This window comes from Cryptomeria japonica, chromosome 5 (assembly GCF_030272615.1).
Source record: "Cryptomeria japonica chromosome 5, Sugi_1.0, whole genome shotgun sequence".
NCBI classification, from domain to species: Eukaryota; Viridiplantae; Streptophyta; class Pinopsida; order Cupressales; family Cupressaceae; genus Cryptomeria; species Cryptomeria japonica.
The window spans coordinates 799,413,032-799,434,713 of record NC_081409.1 but is presented as its reverse complement, the minus strand read 5'-3'; the positions used below and the strand labels follow the sequence as shown (position 1 = coordinate 799,434,713).

At 37.1% G+C, this 21,682-nt stretch overlaps 1 protein-coding gene across 1 annotated transcript in view; it reads right to left on the bottom strand.

Annotated features, from left to right (window-relative positions):
- The window catches only part of LOC131075587 (putative F-box protein At5g39460), a 170,531-nt gene that overhangs the window by 79,444 nt on the left and 69,405 nt on the right, over positions 1 to 21,682 (bottom strand). The window contains exon 6 of the mRNA XM_058012439.2: positions 6,626 to 6,808. Within this exon, the coding sequence (XP_057868422.1) occupies positions 6,626 to 6,808 (183 nt within the window). The remainder of the gene's footprint in view (positions 1 to 6,625; positions 6,809 to 21,682) is intronic.

Below are 21,682 nucleotides of genomic sequence, written 5' to 3'. Positions count from 1 at the left end.
CAAGGAACGGACAACAGGTCGTGATTTATGGCGGCAATACCTGCATGGCGAGGACCAGTTTCTAAAGAAAGAGTGTGAAACCGAAATAGAGAAAGTAGTTTCTCAAAAGTGCTTTTTCCCCTCCAAATCTTAAAATGCACTTTTTGTCCCAAAAAGGTGAGTTGACTTTTGGTCAACAAATAGTAAAACTTTTGTGCCCCCTTTTTTATTTGTTCCAAATTGTTGTAATTATCCCTTTTTGGCCAGTTATTGCCCATTTCGGGGTAGTGTTGACATGTATTTTGTACACAATCAAACACAGAATAAAATACCTAAAGGTACCTTATCCTCTCTTGAGTAAAGCCTCTGATTGCTGAAGATATCGCGAAAAAGGATCAATCAGGATGACTCCAAGGTTCTTCGTTGTAGGATCTCTACGTGTGGATAAGCTCTCTGCGATATGATGTGATTTGCTGGAATCACAAGGGGACTTACATTTGATGATTGAACTTCTAATTTGCTTTGAATATTGCTGGAACACAGGATTTTCACTAGCTTCGATTTGAAAAAGGAAAAAAAGATGAGGGTGAGGAAAGGATCTAATTCTAATACTAAGAATGTAAGAACAATGAATGATCTTTGATGAAATTCTAACTAAGTCTTGTTTTGACATCGCAGGACCATCTCCACAAGGCTAGTGCGATCTTCGAAGGAAAGCTTTATGATGTTCAAATCATCACTACAGGCATAGACACCATCAAGTTGATGCATATCAATGAAGAAGCGACAACTGAAGTTAAGCTTAAGCTGAACGATTCCAGTTGACTACGCAAGGCAAGTCTGCAATCAACAAACTGCTAGTAGTATGGATATACGAATTTCACCATCAATCAAGCACATTTCTTCCACTCATCTAATAACATGAAATCAAATATGAGAAGTATAAAGACCATGCAAATTGTCGAATCAACCCATAAATTTCACCATTTCTTCAATGAAGTTACAAGTCTTTTACAACATCTTGGCAACAATCTTTGCCTTCTCTCTCTACTCTACTCTAATTACTATTCTATCAACTAGCTAACTACTCTCTATCTGTCTTCTAACCTCTTTCTAACTCCTTCCTATTCTATTCTATATATCTTTACAAATGAAGAGTTGGGGCTTATATAGTGCCCTCAATACAATTCGATGGCTTAGATCGATTTGAGATCAATGGCCAAGATTCAACAATGAAAACCCTAATTAGGGTTTGTTACAACCATTACATAACATTTAATGCTTGACCAATGATAAAATTGTATTGCTTGGACACATGTCCTCTCTAGAAAATTCCACCAATGAATAGCCGAGGTAGGTACATCGAAGTTTGTGCCACCTTCCATGAGTTAGGTACATTGAATCTGGACATGCTGAGGTGGACCACACTGACTGGAGAAGTGATAACTAGGATGCCACCTCGTCTGACACTTGTAACTTGGTAGATATTCAACTTGATGTTGTTGAGAAGCTAGCTTTAATTAATTCTTCTGGAACTATCTGCTTCTTCAACGAACCCTTGCTCTAACTTCTTTCGTCTTTGATGTGCAGGATGATGATGTACCTCGCCTTGGAACGCTGGATTGGAAGAGGTCGTCCTTGTTGATGTTTGATCGAAGAAAGCCATCCTTGTCGATGCTAGACCGGAGGAGGTCGCCCTTGTCCTTGCTTGATCTTCTTGGAGGAGGCCGTCCTTGATCTGGCTTGATCTTCCTTGAGGAGAGCCTTCCTACTTGTAGATCCTTTGAGCTTGGGAGTCGCCATCTTGATACCTACATAACATTTCACAATTAATAATATATCTTGAAGTGAAGAAAGGAAGATTCAAAATTCTAATTTAGGAAACTTCATGATAAATCTTGAGTTATCATTTCCTAATTTAGGATTTTCAAAACAAAACGCAAAATTCAAAAATGGTGCCAAGGTGATTACGCCATACCTCCACTTGGGAATTAATTCTAAAAAATGATGCAAAAATAAGGTGAATTTGCTAGGCAAAATGTAGATCAAGACTCCCTTTAGCAAAATGCGCCTCCTTTAGTCTTCACAAGCATCAATTCCACCACCTTAAGTCTTCAACACTTGAGGAAAATTTGCTCCAAATAGGCCAGCTTTCGCACTTCTTCTTTGCTTCTCCAAATCGCACTTGAAACAATGAATGAATGATTTGAATAATGAAAAACACACCCCAAATATATAGAGCGCTCACCATTTCACCTCCCCAGAGGCCGACTTAATGAAAATAGGCCAAAAAAAAAAAAAATTAAAAAGGAAGAGGCCGACTTAATAAAATAATGAAAATGATACCTCAAGTGCTCTCTTTTTTAATTTTAATTTAATAAAAAATTAATTTTAAATGCCTTAATAATAATAAAAAAGAAAGAATCGATCTTCCAAGGCTTAAAATTAATTATTAAATGCCCATGCGCTTTTATTAAATGCCAATTCAATTAAAATTTTCCTCTTTCAAAAATCTCGAAGTTGGCAAATTTGTTATCTAATGCGATTTGGAGGAATAAGGCAAAAAAATAATGAATGTTAACAACTCCGCTCTGGTCCCTTGGAGAGGGACAGGAGCGCTCTTGCATTTTAAACCTTGCATCTTTTGCTTCCACGTTCAAAACTTCATCCTAGGCGTTCAAAATGGCATTTTTATAGGAGTCTTGAGTTTAATTCGCTCGACCTTTAGAAAGAACATGCCTTAGGATATTTTCGCCCTGGTCCCTTGGTGAGGGACAGGAGCGATTTTCCACTTTTGCCCTTGATCTTTATCTTTTAGATTGCCAATTCACGTTGTGGGGTAAGCAATGATCTCCACTCGTCCCTCTAGTGCATGTTCAACTCGCTTTCTCAAGACAAAATGGGCTTTCCAAAGATTTTCGCCCTGGTCCTCCAGTGGAGGACAGGAGCGACTTTTGCATTTGAGCCTAGGATTGTCGATTCTTGGAGGCAATTTCTTGTTCACCATTTTTAAAAAGGTATTTCTCATCTTGCACCACCTTGCCTTGGCGTGGTCTTGGAAGGAGATTGTTGATTTTGTAAAAATCGCCCTGGTCCTTCAGTGAGGGACAGGAGCGCTTTTTAGTTCATTGTACAAACTCTTGATCATATCAACCTCCAATTATCTTCGAGGCATAAAACATCATCCCCCACTCCTTCTTGAGTCCTGGAAACAAGAAATAGCATTTCAAAATGTTAGGCAACTAGGCATATTTGGAGATTTCGCCCTGGTCCCTTGGTGAGGGACAGGAGGGCCTTTGCCAATTGTCATCAAAATTCGTGGTCCTTGTAACTCCATTCCACCTCGAGGCATTTCAAACACCATCTCAAACCAATGTCAAGGCCTAGATTTGTCCAAATTTGGAGAAGGAGGCTAGATAATATGTTTTTCGCCCTAGTCCCTTGGAGAGGGACAGGAGCGATTTTGCAATTATGAGCTCACTTGTGCTTTGCTAGCCTTCGAAATTATCTCCAATGGACCGATTACGTCCTCCTTCATTCATCTCAAACGTGAAACTTGCTTTACCCTTGCAAGAAATTTGCTTTGTGAGAAAATCGCTCTGGTCCCTTGGTGAGGGACAGGAGCACCTATTGTCTTTTGGGTTGATTCTCTCCTTTGTGGCCCACTCAAGTTATATTCAACGGACAGAACTCGCTTCCCTTGGCCTCCTCAAATCGTAAAATCACTTAGATCTTGCAATGATAATGCAAATTTGGATTTCAAGCTCCGGTCCTTCAGTGAGGGACAGGAGCGAATTTTGTCTTCTAGGCCAAAATGCTTCACTTTTCACCATGAAATGTCTTGGCTAAGGAAGATATCATCTTGTTACACGCCATGAATAAGAGTTCGAGTCCAAACAAGGTCTAAAAATGTGTATATGAATAAAATCACTCTGGTCCTTCAGAGAGGGACAGGAGCGCTTTTACCTTTCTAGACAAATACTCCATCATTTCATTGTCTTTGATCAAGTCTGGATGCTCTATCATGCTCATTTTGTCCTTCACCATGCCTTTGATGCTTCAATTTGTCCAAACAAGGTCAAGAATGACTCCACTAAGCCTTTTCACTCTGGACCCTTGGTGAGGGACAGGAGCGATTCGCCTTGGACCCTTGGAGAGGGACAGGAGCGCTTTTCGCTCTGGACCCTCAGTGAAGGACAGGAGCGAAAATTGACTTTTTGAACTCTCTATCAGGATAATTTTTATGGAATATAACATTTAAGTATAAGAAGACTTATACTTTAAGTTATATTCCATATATACTTTCAGGATGTTTGAGAGTGGTTTCGGACCTCTAGGAGTTATATAGCAAAATCTAGTTTTTGGAGGTTTTTCAGTTTCCAGACTTAGTCAAATTTCAGGATCAGGACTTTCAGACTTAGCCAAATTTCAGGATCAGGACATCACTTAAGCCGGACTTGCTATCCTATTGATCTCCCCGACAGCACTCAAAATGCAAAGGCTAATAGACAAAACCCTAAAAGACCAAAAAACAAACCCTAAAAAGCAAAAAAAAAAACAAGGGTCCCCATTTGCAATGGGGCGATGTGTGAAATGGTCACAACAGGTAGTTGTTGATATTTGCCTCCCATTTATGGGTATGGGCAGCACTGCTTTATGGATGAATCTGGGCCACTTATTTAGATTTAATCTAGGCCATTCATCCTTTTTGAAGCCTATTTAAGGGGCTGGTTTTCCCTCTTTTTGCAAGAAGTTCTTGGATTGTTGCGAAAGCTCTGAAGGAATTTGCAGGAATTAATACAATGAATTAAGACTATTTTCAAGTTTCCTTGTGAGTGCATGGTCTCCTTCTTCACTTAATTTTGAAAGCTTTTAGTTATGTCTATTTATTTTACATAGCAGTTTTTCAATCAAGCATCTGATAGAATCTTCACAGTCCATACCATTAGAGAAAAGCTGATTGCTTTTCTTTCCGCATGGTTAATCTGGACCATTTCATGCTTAGTTCGATTACCAAATATATACTACGAATGTAGAAATTCTAATATCGTACTTGGTAATATGAAAATCTGGTTTCTCCTTTGAAGATTGCACTAAGTTTATGCAAGCATTGTGTCTAAATGGCTGATGATGTTTAATCTAGTTTCCTGGAGGTGTCTGTCTGCTTGACTAAATTTGTTGTCTTAGTTAGAATTTACAGTTCATGTCTCTCTCTCTCCCTCTCTATCCTTCCTTTCTTTTCTCCCCCTTTTTTATTTATTCGAAAAAAATCTGCAACCCTACTAAAGCAACATCAAATTAACCAATATCATTTGATGGAAAGATCGTAAAAGGTTCCGGGGAACTTATCCATAGAATTGCCAGTCAAGCGTAAGTCCCCTTGTGTTTCCAGCAAAAACACATCAAGCCACTGAGAGATCCCGCAGTCAAGACCTGACAAAAGAAACCTTGAGGTAGTCTCCTTTGATCAAACTTAGAAAACAGCATTAGAGACTTCCTCATCTCAAGAGAGAGTAGGATAATCAGTCGGCTATTCTATTCTGCGTTGGCCGCATGGAGTTTGCAGCGATGCGATTTCATCCTCGTCAACAGGTTGGAGCCTTTGTATTGAGTTGATGCTCATCACGTGTGTTGTAGGTCACTTTTGTAATAGGGTTGGTGCCCATTTCAGTTTAATTGATGTTCTTCAGTGCCGTGGTTTTTTACCTGAAAGGGTTTTCCATGAGATAATCCTTGTGTCTTCTTAGTTTGATATTGGTTTCAATTTGTTATGGTTATATTTGTATCAAAAGATACTGAACTACTAATTCATCCCCCCCTCTCAGTATTTCTGTTTTGTATTTCACATTGGTCTATAAAGGTCAGTGATAGAATGATATCAAACTGTATAAAGGCAAACATTGCCTTATCAAGACAAGTTATCAATTCAAAAGAACCACTTTCATGTCATAGTTGTCACTTGTCAAGTATAAATACCCAAACCACTACCAAATCCCCGTATATACTATTGGTAAATAAAATTTCATCATATGTTTCTTCGCGGTACATTTTCTAATGCCCTGAAGTCAAACAGTCAAGCAACCACTTTTCTTAACAAACTTGAATCTTATCAAGTTCAATTCAAATCAAACCTACATTAGATTTATTTAACACATCACCTAGCTAATGTTTAAAACAGAACATATGATGAGCATTATATGAATCCTCTATAGTAGACAAGGCTTTTAGCTATAATTAAAGACTGAAGTTGATAACAAAAAAGTAAAATTACTTGAATAAACTTCATAGTGAGACAAGTGAATGGATAATCATCATATTCCACATATAAAAATAACAAGCCTTACAATAAAACATTATTGAATATAATTTAAATAAAATGCATGCATCATTGGAATCATTCCTACATATTCGCAAATTGTTTGAACACAAGATCACTCCTGCTTCAAAATAACCAAAGGAGGCTGTCACCAACTGTTCATTGAAGTAAGTACTAAAAGAAAACAAGCTTGAATCTAATAATAAAAAATCCTAGATAACAAAGCAATTAGCATATAATTTGGTAAATTCAAACCCAAAGCATTCTGCTTACAGCTAAGTTATCCCTTCAGTAACATACTTCAATAAGTTTAAGCAAACTGGAGCATACCAAGAAGTTTATTTGCTATGATTTCATCATTAGTATAAGACACTTTCACTATTTCCAGGCCATGGGGACCATACATCCCACTCCAAAGTCCAGCAAGCTCCTGCCCTGGCTTTGGTTCATCAACAATAAGCTTTGTGTATGCAGATTTGTTAATCCTATTGCTTCCTGAGAAGATTTTTGTACCTGAAAAAGAATATAAGGAACTTGTAATATACAGGGAAAAGATTTTTTTAAATATCAAATTGCATATTCAAAAATACTCCAAGAAGCTAACATTGTTCAGGTGATTCTGATATTTGAGAGAGGATCAACACTACGATTGTTAGAAACACAAAGAAGGTGCCTAGTAAATGTCTACTTTCAGTTTCTGAGGCGGCATTCTTTCATCATTTTCTACCTTCCAGAGTGCAAACACTAAATTAGCTACAGATGAAATGCACATTACAAAATAGTGTTTGTAATTAAGTTACTTGTGATAGATTATGGACCCTAATTAATGACAGAAACTCTCAACTGTAATAATTGGGCAAATCATTTGTTTAAAATCTTCAGACTGCCATGTATTAAGCACCACCTTGCAATAATTGCCTCAGTATGAGCAATATGTATTTAAGGGCAAATGCAACACAATAACATAAAACATTAAGATTTCCACAATTGTTAAGAAAGAACTTAAAAAAAGGAATCTTGGAAATAAGATGATAAATATGAACTCAGCAAAGTGGAATGAGAATGATCTCCACATTAAATGTGTACCAGGAAATTATAACAACAAAGAGTGGAAGAATCCTGCACATTTTTGCATGTCAATACTGTGCAACAGAAGAGCAGAATGATGCATAGTTATGGAACAATTTGCACCCTATGAATGGACGGATTAACAATGTCAATATAAGTTAATGAATGAAATTTTTGTAGCTATTTAAATAGATATATCATATTATATCATCTCTGTTGGGTAGCATCAGTTATGTAAACCGACAATGCTCATTTAATAATTTATCAGCAATGTGTGGGTAAGCTAAAAAGATACTGTAATTGTCCCTAAAATAACTCAACTGGTCCTAAGACCTCATAAAATAACAATATGCAAAGTCAATACAAAATATGAATTATGTTTCATAAAACCATCAGATATAATTGTACAAGTTTTGACTAAATGAGAAAGCAAATGTAAGAAATTTATAAACGTGATCTTAGATTCACAAGTTTGATGGTAAGGATTCATTCATTAAGGGAAGGATGTGCCTTCTTGCAACAGATATTTCATTAAATAAGGATCAGAATAATGCATTTTAATTAACTAATACTAGAGCCTATCGCAGACAAAGATTGGGTTATGTATAGCTTGTGGATAGATGCTTTGGTGTGCAAGGAAATAGTATAGTACATAATTTTCTATGGTTGGTTTAAAACTGTCTCTCAATGACCAAAGCTTGAAATGGACAAGCAAGATGAGACAAACAGGAAAATAAATATATATGGAGAAACCATCAGCACAATGCAACGTCCCCTACTGGGACCTAACTAAATCGGCCCTAAAATTCTTCAATTAGGGTTTGGATAATGCTTGGAAATGGAAATTGTTATCTCAGTATCCTGATGTAGGGCCCGCAATCAGGTAAGTATCGCAAGATAAATAAACTAATATTGAACAAATAGAATTCAGATTTACTATTTTAACATCCAAGATGTACATATGGAATTTCCTTTGAATTTCCATCCAACCAACACATCATCATTAGGGAGCACCAATTGGGAGACCATACAAGATGCCTCGAGCTATTCCACCCAACCTAGGAGCATAGAATGACAACCTCCATTCTCGCCTCCCAGACCCAGTTGGAATGTCTCTACTAGTGTGGCTTCCTAGCTGCTTGCAATCCTTCATATGTACCATGTCTCCCCTCCAAAATGAGATAGCCCAATATATAGGAATTCCTTAAGGTCATTGTCATATTTATTACATATATATAGGCAGAGATATGGCAAAGATATTAATATCTACATACAATCAGCAAGAAGATTATATTTAACATTTAATAATGCATAATTATTAGGCCATATACATATATACACATGTCATACCCCACACGTGGGTTGCTGACTTAGCATGTTGCAGTCTGAAACAGTAATCTTAATCTGCTCGAGTGCTAACTACTTTCCAATCTCTTTTTGATCGATGCTCAGTACTCTGAAAAATATCTTGTTCTTCAATGGCCCTTGAATGCATGGTTGTTGTTCTCTTATACTCCATCAGGATTGGAAGGTTATGTCCTTTCCCAAAGTGATGACCATTGGGATGAGAGGTGTCTCCTTGCTAATTGCATGTCCTCTCATAACTAAACCACTCTCGCAAATCATTTATATTTATTCTTAAGTAATCCTTGATGTCGTCCTAGAGGAGATCGCTGCCATTAAGGGGCAGGGAGAAGTCTGATCTCTTCTAACAATGTCTTGTTCAACATCAAACCTTAGTATACCCAACCTGCTGTGGTTAACAAGTGCTGCTGTTGATATTCAGATTACCGATGGAAATTGTGAAGTCTTACTATTTGTAAGACAATTTTCAGATTCTATTCGATGTTGGTTGTACTGTCATTGCATGGGCATGACAGTCCACCCTTCCCAAAATTGTTAATTCGTAATCCACCTTTCGCTGTGCTACTCTGATTTCATCATAAGTTGTAGATTTGAATCAAAACCCATGTGTTTCCTTCTTCAATTTGAGTGAGTTATCCCAACTAATGATTGGAAATTTGCAAGGTTTGTAATCTTTATACAAGTTTTCTCTCATCAATTGTAATTGTAAAAACTATTTTGGTTGGTCCCAATGGCTAACTTGCCATATTTCGAGGAAAGGATTAGACGGATGACACACATCTATGACCTTAAATGTAATGTTCTTTCCTAAATAAATTCATACCCCTTTTGGTTCTCTCTTGTTATTACCATATTCTAGATCAACCAAAAATAGAAATCTCAAGATGATAGGAATGTGTTCATAAATATTCATGGAGTAGACATTGAAATTCATCAGGTATGAATCTAGCATGGAGCATACACTTGAAAACACGAAGCATACACATGATTATATGCAGACACAAAGTATACACATATGTTCAACAATCTCTCATAATGTCTTGTCATTGTCATTTAGTTGTCAAATTTTTGGACTGAGTTAATGCATCCCTTCTCATTGATTAGAATGCATAATCGATTTATTCTTACCCTGCAGGCTGGCAGGACCATGTCCCTACTGGGACTTTACCAAATCTACCCTAAATTTCTTTAATTAGGGTTTTGTTAGCCCTATTTCTACACTAGTCAAAATTTGGACTTTTGAATTAAATTTATCACTTGGCTAGTCAAATACCAATGTTTCTTAAGAATATTCAAGATTGGTTGTCATAAAGTTTCATTCAAAAACACTTATTGAGTCAAATGTTGATGGTCATCATGTATCAATAAGTTTGTATAAGTTCACAAGTTCAATCACCGAATGGAAGAGCCACCTATCATGATTTATATATCAGCAAGTTGGCCAAGTTTTGAAAGATGCTGATATATTCAGTCTCCTGGTATTATACGTAAGTTGGGTCACTTTACAAAGAGACCGACAAGAATGCAGACCAATCAAAACAGTCAAGTTAGAAACTTCATGCACTGACTCAAGTCGGAGGTGAATGAGCATGAATGGTCACAAAAATCAATGCCTTAGTCTACAAAGTTGCCATACAATGATCTATCGGCGAGTTATGTTAGTTTCCAAAGTGAGCAAAATTATCAACTCATAACTCAATGGGAAGTTGTTTTAGAACTCCATTCATTAACCCATCGGTAAGTGATGAAGTTACCAAAATGCCACATCAATTACCATCATCGACGATTCACCAAAGATTGCAAAGTTAAGAAAACACCGATATATTCTCACTATGAAAGAGTTAGTTATAATAATGTGTACATCAGCTATCTGGATAATCTTATTAAGTTTTTCAAAATGTCAAGAAGGAGAATAATAAGTTAATACAAATTGGTGTTTTGCTCAAGACACACAAGTGACCGATAAAACTTCAAAACAACTTGTGAAGACTGATGAGGACATGACTATCCGTGGTTTGGCAAAGTTGGTAAGTTGGTTTAAGTTATGTCGGCCAAGTCAGATTCTTTCAAAACATAAACAATTTGCTGAATTCATAAAGACCGTGGAATGGGGAAATTTGTTGGTTTGTTCAAACACTTTCGAGTGACAAAGTTATCATCAACAAGTTTAGAAAGAGGCCGACATACTTGCATGCGACATGTTTCACTCATCAATCGGAAACTTTCTCAAGTTTCTAAAGTAGCGGAAAGCTCATTTCATTAACAAGTTGTTTCAGTTTCCAAAGAAGTCGATGAAGTAGCTATTTTAACTACCTTTGATAACTGACAACCAACTCGATATGCATAGAAAGAATATGGCGAATGGCTTGAGAAACTTTAAAGTCCAATGCAATCAGCAAGAACAAAGCCAAAGTCCGCAACCGTTGCCCGCATCCTACCTGCCTGTGCAAAAATATGAGTTTTGGAACTCGGTATGGACGTGCATCCAAAGTAGAAGCTCATACATGGTACGTGAGAGTCTTGACAGAATGCCTCCAAAAGACGTCATCTCAAGGTTTGCAAAAAGACGACTGCAGACCGAGCACAAAATGGAGCTGTTGAAGAAACTTTAGAAACTTCGAAGCCAGTGCAATTTCAGGTGTAAAGTCGCATTCCATAGCCTTAGCCAGCGTTGTCCACGATTCAAAATGGGCTATTGGCATTCATCCAAAGCCCAAAGACATAGATGCAAATGTAGAAGCTTAGAGAAGGTGCATGAACAGTTTAAAAGAACGCTCAAAGAGATGCCATCAAATGGAAGGAAATGGTTAAAAGATTTGTACAAAATGCCCGTGTTGAAAAGGCTATATAAACTTTCAAGAAGATGCAATAGGCAGTTATAAACCCAAGCTCCGCGACCCATATCACTTCCTTTCATGCCAACGCTGGGTATCTTGAAGTGTGCAGGCGCAGACAAGAGATACTCTCATGCACGCAAAATGTGAAGCATAGATGCAACACTCAAATTGTTTGACAGAGTGCTTCAAAGAGAGGTCATCGCGTCAAATGTGATGATATGTGCCAAATGAAGTTGTTGAAATGGATTTAGAAATGTTTAAGTGCAATTTGCAAGCCTCAAAGCCGTGTTCTATGATAGTTGTCAATATTCTCTTCAGCTGCACCAATGGCTATGAATATAATGAACTTGGTGAAAAGGCCTTACAAACTTTCAAGCGAATGCAATTGCACGAATAGTGCCAAGCTCTGCGACTTTTGCCACCATTCTTTTTTGTCTGCACCAAATATGTTGGCTTTGGAATAAGTTTTGGACATCCATCAAAACATATTATATAGATTTTTGTCCGATATTAAATTTGGAAGCATTCTGGTTGACAAGCATGCAAAATGTCGAAGCATAAACCTGGAAATGAATTGTTTCACAAGAAAATCTTAATAACCGTATTCTTTGATGTGCCACGGCTGCAGAATATGCACAAAGTGTATTTGATGCCAGTTAAGCCTACAGAAGTCATGTTGATATTTTTTCTTGGTGCCTATAGATCATATATGAATAGAAACCGTAGAGGCATAAGGTCTATTAAAAGTTGGAGAAATTGACTCACATCAAGGTATTTCTGGATTCTATTCATCACATACACAAAACCGTTGTCATAATTGTTGCAGCCTATAAGACATGCATGCTAAAGGCGGCAAAGCACTTAAAAGAGATGTCATCTCAAGGTATGAGATGAATGACTGGAGTCCATACACAAAATGTGAATACAATGCAAAAAGAGGAGAAAGGTTACAATGGATTTCATCGAAGAGGCAATGTGGCTTCATGTAATCATTTTTGTAAAAGTGGCTATGTTACTCATGTAACTACAAGTTAGAATTTGGACTCAATTCTTGTAAAAGTTAGTTATCCTAACTTGTTTCTAAGAAATTGTTATCCTAACTCATTTCTACAAGGGTAATTATTTTAAGTAGTTACTTAGGTAGTTATCCTAAGTGGATTAGCCAGGTAGTTATCCTAAATGGTTATGAAAAGTTAGTTATCTTAAGTGGCTATTTAGGAAGTTATTCTAAGTAGTTACACAAAATGGTTAGATTAAGTGGTTACCAAAAGTAGTTACGAGTTGGTTATCAAGGTCATTATTGCAAGATGCCTATAAATACAAGGCCAATTCACTTTTAAGGGGGACTTTTTAAAAAAGAGAGAAACTCTGGAGAAATGGAGGGTGAAAAGTGCAATGGTTTTTGGTTTGACACTTCACATTTAAGGGCTTTTGGACTTGTACATTTTCAAAAGAATAATCAAGAATGCATTTCAGTTTGTATATTCTAAATGCACTCTTATGTTGTTATTTTCTGATTTCTCGTATGTTGAATCGGTGATCCCTTTATGTAATCATGCAAATCATTAGTAACCAATGCAATTGATTAAGCACATCATTTCTTGGCATCTTGAATTGTATGTGTTAGTACCACTTATTTCTTCGTATGTTGAGGTTTGTTGTCCTTTCATCATCAGAGCATGTCTAAGACTTTATCCCCTTTGTGATCATTATCTATTGTGAAATCTCAATTGGTATTCATATGTCTGTTGTTGGGGTTTTTGTTCTTTATATTTCTTTAGTTCTATGTTTTCTCCTTTATGTACTTTCAGGTTAAAAGTACACAAAGTATCAAATACCCCCATCATATGAGGGAGCTGCCCCTCTCAAACGCAAAGGAAGATCACCACAATCCCTCCAATTGTTGGAACAGTTATCGCTTCTCTTCGGGCGAACAGGGTCAATTTTGAAGGAGAATTCATAGTGACAAAGCTGTTTACCAACAGATTTTTGGCGACTCTATTGGGAAGCGAAGTACCCGTGTGCTTTGTTCCTCAGGAATTTCAAGGTACCTTCTTCAAAATGAAGGTTGGTGACTCTATCTGAAAGATCGAATTCAGAACAATGGTTTGGTACAAAGGAAAGTTGGAAAGTGACAGTGAAAGTGATGATGAAACTACTCATATCAGAAGAAGCAAGTTTGTGATGAACCCATACAATTTGAATTCTTGAAGAGCTTTTATGGTGGCATGCAGTTTACTCCTAATAAGATTCATCCGTCTTTATGTCAAGTGTTGCGAAAGATTGAAAAAAAGGATGGAAAAGAGATTGGTTTTCTTGCTTGTGATCATTTACCCAAATCAGCAACAATCAAGAAAGATGAAGACAAAAGTGATTTTTCGCTTGTACTAGTTTCTCAACATAATCAAAGTTTTGATGATCCTAAATAGGTTAACTTCTTGAAGAATTTCTACAGTGGAAAGAAACTTGATCCTAATAAAATTCATCCTTCTCTACTCCAATCTTTGCAAGTAATTGAAGAGAAAGAAGGAAGGGTCAAATTGTTTCTTGCTCATGATCATTCACTTGAACCAGAGGAGGACAACAACAATGATGAAGAAAAAGATTCTCCTGTTTCACTTTCTGCTCAAAGAAATCAAGATCTTATGATGTTGAACAAGTTCAATTTTTTAAACGCTTTTATGGTGATAGGCAACTTGATCCTAACAAAGTGCATCCTTCCTTGCTTTAAAAATTTCAAGAGATTAGGAAAGAATTATTTTCTTGAAGATGTGCACATTTTTGATGAGATGTCTTGTGATCCAAGTTTTGAAAAAGATCCATCACATTATGCATGTGTTGAGGAAGAAGAAGTCATATTAGCTCATAAGGATACTTGTCAAAAGAAAGATCAAGATAAAGTGTGTGAGGAAGAAAAAGAAGATTGTGTTCCTATATGCCATGAGCATTATGAAGAGGAAGTGAGTGATGAAGAAAAAGAAGATTGCATCCATGGATGCAATGAGCATTATCAAGATTATCACAGCAAGAAAGAAATCCTTCATCAATCTAAAAACAAGGAGCTTGAAGATGATGAATCAAATTCTTTCCAGGCATGCATGCAGCCCAAGAATGAAGAGAATGGTGAAGAAGAGATGCATAAAGATGAATTTCAAGTAGTCTTTGTTCCCAATTGGTTTCTCAATGCTCCGAATGATGACTTCCTTTGTGGAGAAGACGTTCCTATTATTTCATCACCAATCCATGGAGATGACAGTACCATTGATGATGTCAAAGTTTCAATAACTTCTGAGCAACCTTTCATTACCATGACCAATGGGAAGGCAACCACACGTGGAACTTTGCAAATGTCTTCTTTTCATTCAGAAATGGAGACATTTACTTTCGAAGATATTGATGAACTTCCAGATCATCCCCAAGTGAAAGAAGATGAGTCACTGAGCATCCAATCTTTATCATACATGCAACTTGAGTATGAAGTTTTCAGATTTCATGAAGAGTTTCATATAGAAGAATCCTCGAGTCAAGAGAATATAGAAGGCTATATGGATATTGTTGAGAAAGCTGAAAGTGAAATCCATGTAGCTGTATCAACCTCGGTGGAAGTGCAATTTATGCCTAATGAAGAATTCAAAGTTCACAGCAATCCACTTTTTGAATCTTTAGATCAAGAAGACTCACCTATATCAAAGGATAGCTTTGGGAATTGTGTCAATAGTGAAGCAAGGAATGAGGTAATGCATGATCTAATGAAGGAAGACAATGAGGTTAACTCTCATGATGTTTGTACCCCAGATTGGTTCTTGAAAGTTCCAAATGATGATTCCTTCTATGGTGTAAACGTCTACATCAATCCTTTGTTTTCAAATGAATGCTTTTCTATAGAAACTAACATTCAAGGAAAAGATTCAATACTTGTACCAGCTCAAGCTTCTTCACTTCTCAAATCATATAGAGGATGTCCAATTCGAGGCTTGATTTCTTCCAAACCAAATTATCAGTGCGATCTCCAAATAGAGGATATTGGTATGCTTGAAAATCACCCAAAATTTGCCAACAATATTCAGGGAGGTACTAATTTGATTCAAGAGAGTCTGAAGATTTATGATGAGATATGGTTGTTTGGTTCATTGGTCAACGATATTTCTCATCTTATACATGTTGATCTACTCAACCTAAGCAGCTTACAGGTGTCACATGGATGCATGTCACTTTTTCACAGAGGTGGCTATTTCTCTCAGCCTGTGAATGGCTTTGTATGATCATCCTGGAGAAATTTGAGGTAGGCTTTGCCTACCATGTACATATTTAGTTTGAAGTTTTGGTTGTGTTTGTCCCATTATTGGTTTGTGTCTGGCCTCTCCAATAAGTCTCTCTTGTTATCTCCGCTTTTTGCGACTCTGTTGCCCATTGGATAAGGCACTGATCCTTTGTAAAGATTCTGGATTCATTCTGCGTCCCTCACGGTCCTTGTCCCCAATCAGAACCACCTATTAGCCCTATTTCTAAACTAGTCAAAATTTGAACTTTTGAATTAAATTTATCACTTGGCTAGTCGAATACCTATGTTTCTTAAGAATATTCAAGATTGGTTGTCATATAGTTTCATTCAAAAAGAGTTATTGAGTCAAATGTTGATGGTCATCATGTATCGATAAGTTTGTATAAGTTCACAAGTTCAATCACCGAATGGAAGAGCCACCTATCACGATTTATATATCAGCAAGTTGGCCAAGTTTTGAAAGATGCTGATATATTCAATCTCCTGGCATTATCCGTAAGTTGGGTCACTTTACAAAGAGACCAACAAGAATGCAGACAAGTCAAAATGGTCAAGTTAGAAACTTCATGCACTGACTCAAGTCGGAGGTGAATGAGCATGAATGGTCACAAAAATCAATGCCTTAGTCTTCAAAGTTGCCATACAATGATCTATTGGCGAGTTATGTTAGTTTCCAAAGTGAACAAAATTATCAACTCATAACTGAATGGGAAGTTGTTTTAGAACTCCATTCATTAACTCATCGGTAAGTTATGAAGTTACCAAAATGCCACATCAATTACCCTCATCGACGATTCACCCAAGATTGCAAAGTTATGAAAACACCAATATATTCTCACTATGTAAGAGTTAGTTATAATAATGTGTCCATCAGCTATGTGGATAATCTTATTAAGTTTTTCAAAATGTCAAGAAGGAGAATAATAAGTTAATACAAATTGGTGTTTTGTTTTGTTGAAGACATGACTATCCGTGGTTTGGCAAAGTTGGTAAGTTGGTTTAAGTTATGTGGCCAAGTCAGATTCTTTCAAAACTTAAACAATTTGCTGAATTCATAAAGGCCATGGAATGGGGAAATTTGTTGGTTTGTTCAAACACTTTTGAGTGAGAAAGTTATCATTGACAAGTTTAGAAAGAGTTCGACATACTTGCATGCGGCATGTTTAACTCGTCAATCGGGAACTTTCTCAAGTTTCTAAAGTAGCAGAAAGCTCATTTCATTAACAAGTTGTTTCAGTTTCCAAAGAAGTCGATGAAGTAGTTATTTTAACTACCTTTGATAACTGACAACCAACATGATATGCATAGAAAGAATTTTGTGAATGGCTTGAGAAACTTTCAAGTCCAATGCAATCGGCAAGAACAAAGCCAAAGTCCACAACCGTTGCCCGCATCCTACTTGCCTGTCCAAAAATATGATTTTTGGAACTCGGTATGGACGTGCATCCAAAGTAGAAGCTCATTCAGGGTACGTGAAAGTCTTGACAGAATGCCTCCAAAAGACGTCATCTCAAGGTTTGCAATAAGGCGACTGCAGACCGAGCACAAAATGGAGTTGTTGAAGATGCTTTAGAAACTTCGAAGCCAATGCAATTTCAGGTGTAAAGTCACATTCCATAGCCTTAGCCAACGGTGTCCATGATTCAAAATGGGCTATTGGCATTCATCCAAAGCCCAAAGACACAAATGCAAATGTAGAAGCTTAGAGAAGGTGCATGAACCGTTTAAAAGAATGCTCAAAGAGATGCCATCAAATGGAAGGAAATGGTTGAAAGATTTGTACAAAATGCATGTGTTGAAAAGGCTATATAAACTTTCAAGAAGATGCAGTAGGCAGTTATAAACCCAAGCTCCACAACCCGTATCGCTTCCTTTCATGCCAACGCTGGGTATCTTGAAGTGTGCAGGCATAGACAAGAGATGCTCTCATGCACGCAAAATGTGAAGCATAGATGCAACACTCAAATTGTTTGACAGAGTGCTTTAAAGAGAGGTCATCGTGTCAAATGTGATGATATGTGCCAAATGAAGTTGTTGAAATGGATTTAGAAATGTTTAAGTGCAATTTGCAGGCCTCGAAGCTGTGTTCTATGATCTTTGTCGATATTCTCTTCAACTGCACCGATGGCTATGAATATAATGAACTTGGTGAAAAGGCCTTACAAACTTTCAAGCGAATGCAATTGCACGAATAGTGCCAAGCTCTACGACTTTTGCCACCATTCTTTTGTGTCTGCACCGAATATGTTGGCTTTGGAATAAGTTTTGGACATCCATCAAAACATATTATATAGATTTTTGTCCGATATTAAATTTGGAAATGATCTGGTTGACAAGCATGCAAAATGTTGAAGCATAGACCTAGAAATGAATTGTTTCACAAGAAAACCTTAATAACCGTATTCTTTGATGTGCCACGACTGTAGAATATGCACAAAGTGTATTTGATGCCAGTTAAGCCTGCGGAAGTCATGTTGATATGTTTTCTTGGTGCCTATAGATCATATACGAATACAAACCGTAGAGGCATAAGATCTATGAAAAGTTAGAGAAATTGACTCACAGCAAGGTATTTCTGGATTCTATTCATCACATACACAAAACCGTTGTCATAATTGTTGCGGCCTATAAGACATGCATGCTAAAGGCGGCAGAGCACTTAAAAGAGATGTCATCTCAAGGTATGAGATGAATGATTAGAGTCCATACACAAAATGTGAATACAATTCCAAAAGAGGAGAAAGGTTACAATGGATTTCATCGAAGAGGCAATGTGGCTTCATGTAATCATTTTTGTAAAAGTGGCTATGTTACTCATGTCACTACAAGTTAGAATTAGGACTCAATTCTTGTAAAAGTTAGTTATCCTAACTTGTTTCTAAGAAATTGTTATCCTAACTCATTTCTACAAGGGTAATTATTTTAAGTAGTTACTTAGGTGGTTATCCTAAGTGGATTAGCTAGGTAGTTATCCTAAATGGTTATGAAAAGTTAGTTATCTTAAGTGGCTATTTAGGAAGTTATTCTAAGTAGTTACACAAAATGGTTAGATTAAGTGGTTACCAAAAGTAGTTATGAGTTGGTTATCAAGGTCATTATTGCAAGATGCCTATAAATACAAGGCCAATTCACCTTTAAGGGGGACTTTTTTAAAAAGAGAGAAACTCTGGAGAAATGGAGGGTGAAAATTGCAATGGTTTTTTGGTTTGACACTTCACATTTAAGGGCTTTTGGACTTGTACATTTTCAAAAGAATAATCAAGAATGCATTTCAATTTATATATTCTAAATGCACTCTTATGTTGTTATTTTCTGATTTCTCGTATGTTGAATCGGTGATCCCTTTATGTAATCATGCAAATCATTAGTAACCAATGCAATTGATTAAGCACATCATTTCTTGGTATCTTGAATTGTATATGTTAGTACAACTTATTTCTTCACATGTTGAGGTTTGTTGTCCTTCTTTCATCATCAGAGCATGTCTAAAGCTTTATCCCCTTTGTGATCATTATCTATTGTGAAATCTCAATTGGTATTCGTATGTCTATTGTTTGGGTTTTTGTTCTTTATATTTCTTTAGTTCTATGATTTCTCCTTTATGTACTTTCAGGTTAAAAGTACACAAAATACCAAATACCCCCGTCATACGAGGGAGCTGCCCCTCTCAAACGTAGAGGAAGATTGTGGCTTCACCACAATCTCTCCAACTGTTGGAACAGTTGTTGCTTCTCTTCGGGCGAACAGGGTCAATTTTGAAGGAGAATTCATAGTGACAAATCTGTTTACCAACAGGTTTGAATAATGCTTGCAAATGGAAATTATTATCTCAGTATTCTGATGTAGGGCCTGCAACCAGAGAAACGGGACTCACCCGAAATCGCCCAAACTCGGCGAGTCTGGTTCCGAGTCAAGCCAAACGAGTCCTAGGTGCTCGGACTCAGACTCGGCCGAGTCTGGAGAGTAAACTCGCCAGACTCGCCGAGTTGGCGATTTTGGTCCAAAATCGCCAAACTCGGCGAGTCCCGAGCCCTGGACTCAGCCGGCGTGGGCATACTTTAAAACACAAAAAAAAATTAGTTTGCAAAGTTTTTTTAAATCCGTTTTTTTATGTTAATTGTCTTCTAGCCCTAAAAGTGACTTTCATTTCATTCACTTGCAAAAAAAGGAAGAGTAAAGTGAGTTGGAAAGAAAAACAAGGGTGCATAGAAGAAAAACCAGCAAGGAGGAAGCTCAAGTTTTCTTCAATTTGTCACATTGGAGCTGCATTGTGTTTCGATTTGGTGCATCAAGAGTTGGATAGGAAGAGTTTGCAGCTCATTTCAAGCTTGTTGTAAGAGGTAAGATTTTTTTTTTTTACATTATTTTGTTTCTTATATGCAAAAATTCCATTTTCTATTCATTTATTTTGAAAGTTTTACATTCTTGTATGCAAGATCTTTTGTATGTTTGTAATTTGTATGTAGCATGTAGTATGTAGTTGTACTATGTAGGGTTGTATGTAGGGTTTGTAAATTTATTTTTTTTTAAATTGTAGGGTTTGACAAACCCTACAATTTTTTTTTTTTAAAATTTACAAACCCTACTTTAGTTTTTTTGAATGTATGTATTAATTTTATTTTGTATTTGTAATGTTTTATTGCAGCAAACTTCACTTTATTAGTTGCCTCAACTTCAACTTTCACAAAACTATCCTAAAATGTCTACTTCAGCTTCTAGACCCCCCATGAGAAAGGACCCTGCTTGGAAATATCATGAGGATTTTCCAGGGCAAGGAAAGGGGCAAACAAAATGTATGTTTTGCAAAACAATATTCCATGGAGGTATATATAGGCTGAAATACCATATTGCTGGTGTGTGTGGACATGATGCCGAACCATGCCTAAAAGCAGTCTCTGAGGCCATACATGATTGTTATGTAATGGTTGAGGAGATTGAAAGAAAAAAGAAACAAAAGGAGATCAAGCGGCCATTGGGAGAGAGACAGTTTTAGGAAGAGGGACACAGTTAGGTTGTGTTGGAGGCCCTTCTTCCTTACCTCCATATCGTCCCACTCAGTTTGCTACTGCTGGTGCTTCCGTTTCTGCTTCTGCTTCTATAAGTGGCAGTGCCACCGCCACTTCTCATGCTCCTACCACTAGTAGTCGTAGTGGGAATGTTACCATTGGACCTAGGATTCGTAAATCTAGGTTGGATTCCTTCTTTGTGCCTCGCACTACTCCTGGGTCCCAACCGTCGCTTGAGGGCATGGGTTGGAACAAGGAGGTCCATGATGCTGCTAAAATGGCAATTGGCAGGTTTTGGAGCTACAGCTGTATTCCATTCTTTGTAGCCAGATGAATGTTTTACTAACTTTTATGTTTGATAACTTTGATTGTTTTAATTTTTTTACTTAACTTATCTCATTGAGTTTCTTTGCAACAGGTCTCCTTATTGGCAACAAATGGTTGATGCCATTACCATATGCGGGGCGGGGTTCAAAGCCCCTGGTGAGAGTGATTTGAGGGGACCCATTTTGTCTCAAATGGTGGATGATGTGAAAAAGGATTTAGATGAACAACGCCACATATGGAGCACTAAAGGTTGCACCATCATGACTGATGGTTGGACGGATAGGAGAAATAGAACTCTCCTTAATTTTCTTGTTTCTTCCGCAGGTGATTGATTAATTTTAGTTTCATATAGTCTTTAATTTTTCATTTTTTATCTAATGGTTTATTGAATGATCATTGACCTAGCTTTATTTTTTTATTTCAGGGGGCACCGTTTTCATCAAGTCCATTGATGCCTCCGCCCATTGCAAGAATGCCACCTACCTATGTGAGCAGATAGAGG